The sequence below is a fragment of the Notechis scutatus genome, chromosome 3 (genome assembly GCF_049901735.1).
Source record: "Notechis scutatus isolate UNSWTSFEM ecotype Mainland chromosome 3, rNotScu1.2, whole genome shotgun sequence".
Taxonomy (NCBI): domain Eukaryota; kingdom Metazoa; phylum Chordata; class Lepidosauria; order Squamata; family Elapidae; genus Notechis; species Notechis scutatus.
The window spans coordinates 211,171,660-211,176,186 of record NC_142011.1 but is presented as its reverse complement, the minus strand read 5'-3'; the positions used below and the strand labels follow the sequence as shown (position 1 = coordinate 211,176,186).

The following is a 4,527-nucleotide window of genomic DNA, read 5'->3' as shown; positions in this document are numbered from 1 at the left end:
AGATGAGATTCTGCTGAAGCGTTGCTACAACTTTAAAGAACAACTACAATGGCGTGGGAAAATACCCGAACCAAGCCGAACACCATATATATATATATATATATATATATATATATATATATATATATATATATATATATATATATATATATATATATATATATATATATATATATATATTGATTTGTCTGGTTTAAATGTATGTCAAATAAATGTTTTTTTCCAGAATAAAAAAATTAATTAAAAAAAAAGAGGAACTTCAACTATTGAGTCAAGGCAAAGTTTGCACACCTTAGACAGCAATCCTTGAATGTTACTGTTGTGCTCAAAATGAGGCGAGAGGCATGAATTGTACGTTCTCTCCACCAACTAAAATGCCATTATATCCCCCACCTCACTCTTTCTCCCCTTGCCCTCTCCCTACGCATATTTTGATGCTTTGGGTTGACTGATTGAGCTAATAACCCTTTTGCTAAAGACACTTGATATAGCTCCAAGTACAACGGGGTTTAAGAGAGATGTGCACCTGTCTCTGTTTATTCAAGGCAAACATTGCACCCCATACCAAATTATTGTATTATTTGTATTGTCTCTATTAGCGTGCCTCCAGGAATAAGCCATGAACAGGGACATGGCATTCTCTCCTTTGGTTCCTCGTTAAAAATCTTCACAGTTGCAACACAATCACATTTGTATTCCAGGTACTATCTTTTCATGCTAAATGGCTGGGTATTTGGGTTTTTATGGTTAACGTTAGATCAATCATGCACTTTCTATTCTTCGGGCAGGAGACTACCGATTCTGGATCCGAAATTCTTTTTTTCAGTCTCCCTCCATTTTCATCTTGGAAAGTCTGCACAATGCAATGTATAGAAACAAAAATCAGGACATCACAAGAAAGAGGTTTTGTGTGAAAGGAAAGCAGAATGAGATGTTGTGTTCTAGACAAATGGTGCAAATCCCAAGGAAGCAGATGAGCTTATAGCAATAACAATAGCACTTATATACCACTTTATAATGCTTTATAATCCTCTCTAAGTGGTTTACAGAGTCAGCCTCTGGCCCCCAACAATTTGTGTCCTCATTCCTTTTCCTCTGGATCTCTGCATTTTCTTACAGCCCTAAATAATCTGAGTATCTTTTGTATCTTGTGAATCGGTTAATCCACAGGATAGTTTTTGAGAGAACTTCTCACGCTCCGATCTGTTCGTGTTTCTTGAAGGAAGGCAGGTGCGCAGTTGCAACCTGAGAGATAGGAAGATTCGGAGAAGTTGGTTAACTGAAGTACCACTAAAAAAATAGGAAGGTGCTGAACTTGGAAGAGAGATATTTTGTTTAATTTTGCGTTATGTAAGGAGGGTATAATCTCGTATAAATACAGGAAGAGATGCCAATTGTCCAGGTGCCCAGGTTTTATATGCAGAATAGAAGCGTGTTCCTTGAAGTCGGGGAATGGTTGGTCCTTCACCTGATCTGACCTGGCTTCCGTTTTGGCATCGGGGCAAAAAGGCCACACCCCCTGGCCTCCCCTTTCTCCCGAATCTTCCTATGCTTCTCTCTAGATATCCAAAATATACAGCCCCCGCCCCTCCCCCACCTCAAAGGGGTATAAATAAGTGTCTGCTTCCATCCTGGGCTACACTTTGCAGGCTGCAGAGAAGATCCCAAGATGAAAACTCTGCTGCTGACCTTGGTGGTGGTGACAATCGTGTGCCTGGACTTAGGTAAGGTCACCAAACTTTGATCCTGGGTGGCAGTCAAACCCAAAACAAAGGGGCAGAGGAAGGGAGGGTATTCGAGGCAGTTGTGGTCCCTTTTTTTTGGTGGGACGTTCTCCCTGTTCTGGTCTGCACAAGGAGGAAGCCTTTGGGGGAGAAGAGGAGGTCTCCGTTTGGAGAGGAGCCCATGGCTGAGACAGGGGCTGTTCCAGGCTGGCATTCTGGGGTAGACTGCCTCTGAAAGTAGAGGTTCCCTTGCGTAGTGAGTTCTGCCATGGGATCACTCCAGGGAATGCGATGAAAAACGTTTCCGCTCACCTGTCTCTGGCTTTGCCATCCTTCAGTATTTTGGATGGTACGGCCAAAGGGGACCAGTGATGCCTCCTTCAAGTCAAACATGGAGATTCCTCAACATCAGCCGGTGAAGCGGCATAAAACTCTAAGTGTTATAGCTATTTGTAATGACCCAAGGAAGCGAAGAAACCTAATACTCCTTCCTCCCATTTTCCCCACAGCAACAACCCTGTGAGGTAGGATGGGCAGAGAGAGGGGGAATAATCCAAAGTTGCTAAGTTTCCTTTTATGCCTAAAGTGGGACTAGAACTCACCGTCTCCTGGTGTTCGGCCCAGAGTCACCCAGGTGGCTTTCATGCCTAAGGTGGGACTGGAACTCAGGTTTCCTATTTCTAGACCATTTGATCTTTCTAGGGAAATTTTCACAGCTGACCTTAGCGTGAAAAGATCTATCATCTAATATGTAATAAGATTACAAGATCAGAAAAATAAATATCAAAGTAATATTTATATATATTATATCTTTCATCCAGGTAACAGCTTCTCATGCTACAAAACACCTGATGTTAAATCTGAGCCTTGTGCACCTGGGCAGAACCTATGCTATACAAAGACTTGGTGTGATCGTTTTTGTAAGTACAGTTCTTGTCTTCACTCCCAGTTTTTTTTCTTCTTGATCCCAGACTAGAGCTCCCAAATGCACCTGAGAACTGGAGGTCACCTTGGACCTGTCTGTGCCCTGCCTGGGTTCCCCTGAGGTCACATCCTGTTGCCGGACACCCTAAGCAATGCAAGGAAAGGGGAGGTCTTGGACTGGGGTGCCCCATCTTTCCCAGCAACAGCCCAGGCGGGAGGGGGAAACCTTCTTTAGAGAAAGGGGGAGGGAAATGCTGGGAGAGCTGCGGGTTTGTTCAGGAATTGAGGGAAATCGGAGGAAGCCATGAAACATCCAAGAAAGGTGCCATTGCCCCTCAGTCATGTCGAAACACGGAACTCCCCCAGAAAACTCTTCTTCATTCATTTACTCCTGAGTTTTGAGTAGAGGAGGAAGGAGGTCTGCCTTCCTCATGGGACGGGATGCATGGATGTGTTCAGTGTGGGTTTACCGGTTTGTTCAGCAACAGCCACAGGTCTGTTCTTTGCTATTTTTTAAATAATCATTCTGCTTTTTAGGTAGCAGCAGAGGAAAGGTAGTCGAACTGGGATGTGCTGCTACTTGCCCTCCAGCGGAGCCAAGAAAGGATATTACCTGTTGCTCAACAGACAATTGCAACACATTTCCATTACGTCCTAGACGACATCCTTGAGGGTTGCTCTCATCCACCATGGACCATCCTTGAAAATTTATGCTTGTGGCCTTTACCACCAGATGGTCCATCATCCCCCTGCTGTCTTTGACATCTCAACATCTTTCCCTTTTCTCTCGTTCTGTACGTTTCCTTCTGCTAGTTCTGTAGTTTGAGAATCGAATAAAACTCAGCATTCAATTCAAGTGTTTTGATTTTTTAATCCCCCCCTCAAAACATCCCTTTCACGAAACCCACAGGTAGAGAGTCTTTCTCCAGGTTTCAGCAGGCAGTGATGCTGGGATGAGCAGGATTAGGTCCAATCCCTGTTGAATCATGGCTTGGATTGCCTCACGGGTAATAATCTCACATTCAGACAGGGTAAAGAAAGAGGAGAAACCCACAACCGAGTCTTTCCTCAGTAAAACCTTCCACTTCAAAGACTCCCTTTCTTCTCTCTGAGGGGAAGAGGAAGATGCCTTGAAAGAGAGGAGGGGGATTTGGGGTGAAGGATGGCAGGCCTCTTCTCCATTTCGCCTACCTGAAAGAAGGAACGTCTTGATTCAGCAGTTGACTCTGCAGGCTCTTCTCAAGCTTTCTCAATCCTGAGTTCAGGTTTTGGCGGTTAGACCTGGACATCAGGGCTTCACTGGCCTGATCTTTACTCACTGCATTGGGTAGACCGGGGCGAAGCTTCGCTGGTTTTCCTCTTTGCAGCAGGTAGACTGGGCTGAAGCTTCGCTGGCTTGATCTTTCCTCTCTGCATTGGGTAGACTGGGACGAAGCGACACAAGTAGACCTGGATGACCCGGATCTAACCCCATTGCGGGCTTTGAGTTTAACACCCCTGGACTACAATGATATGGTCCTTCCGCAAAAAAACGTATTGGACTCAAATACACACTTAGTTAGAATAAGTGATAAAACAACATATAGATTTGAAACCACAGATATTTTGGGTGGGTATATTACCAGATCAGTATGACAAAGGGAAAACATATTTAATTTGTTTAAATTAAATTAAACAGGAGCAAGAAGAATTGTGTTTGCACAGCAATGGAAAAGCGAAAAGATCCCTACAGAGGAAAATGTTATATAAAAAATATTAGAATGTGCTGAGATGGACAGATTATCAATTAAAATAAAAGACAAGGAAGAAACCGAATACTTTTTAATATGGGACTTGTTTTACCAATGGCTAACTAACAGGAACAGAGGTTACAAACCAA

General features: G+C 43.5%; 1 protein-coding gene across 1 annotated transcript; it reads left to right on the top strand.

The window, feature by feature from the left end:
* The first annotated feature begins 1,578 nt into the window (after positions 1 to 1,578).
* On the top strand, positions 1,579 to 3,352 carry LOC148131599 (long neurotoxin 20-like). The gene is given in 3 exon segments (XM_087962321.1): positions 1,579 to 1,724; positions 2,546 to 2,644; positions 3,186 to 3,352. Coding segments are annotated over 3 exon segments (321 nt in total). The 5' UTR covers positions 1,579 to 1,669.
* Positions 3,353 to 4,527: the final 1,175 nt, after the last annotated feature.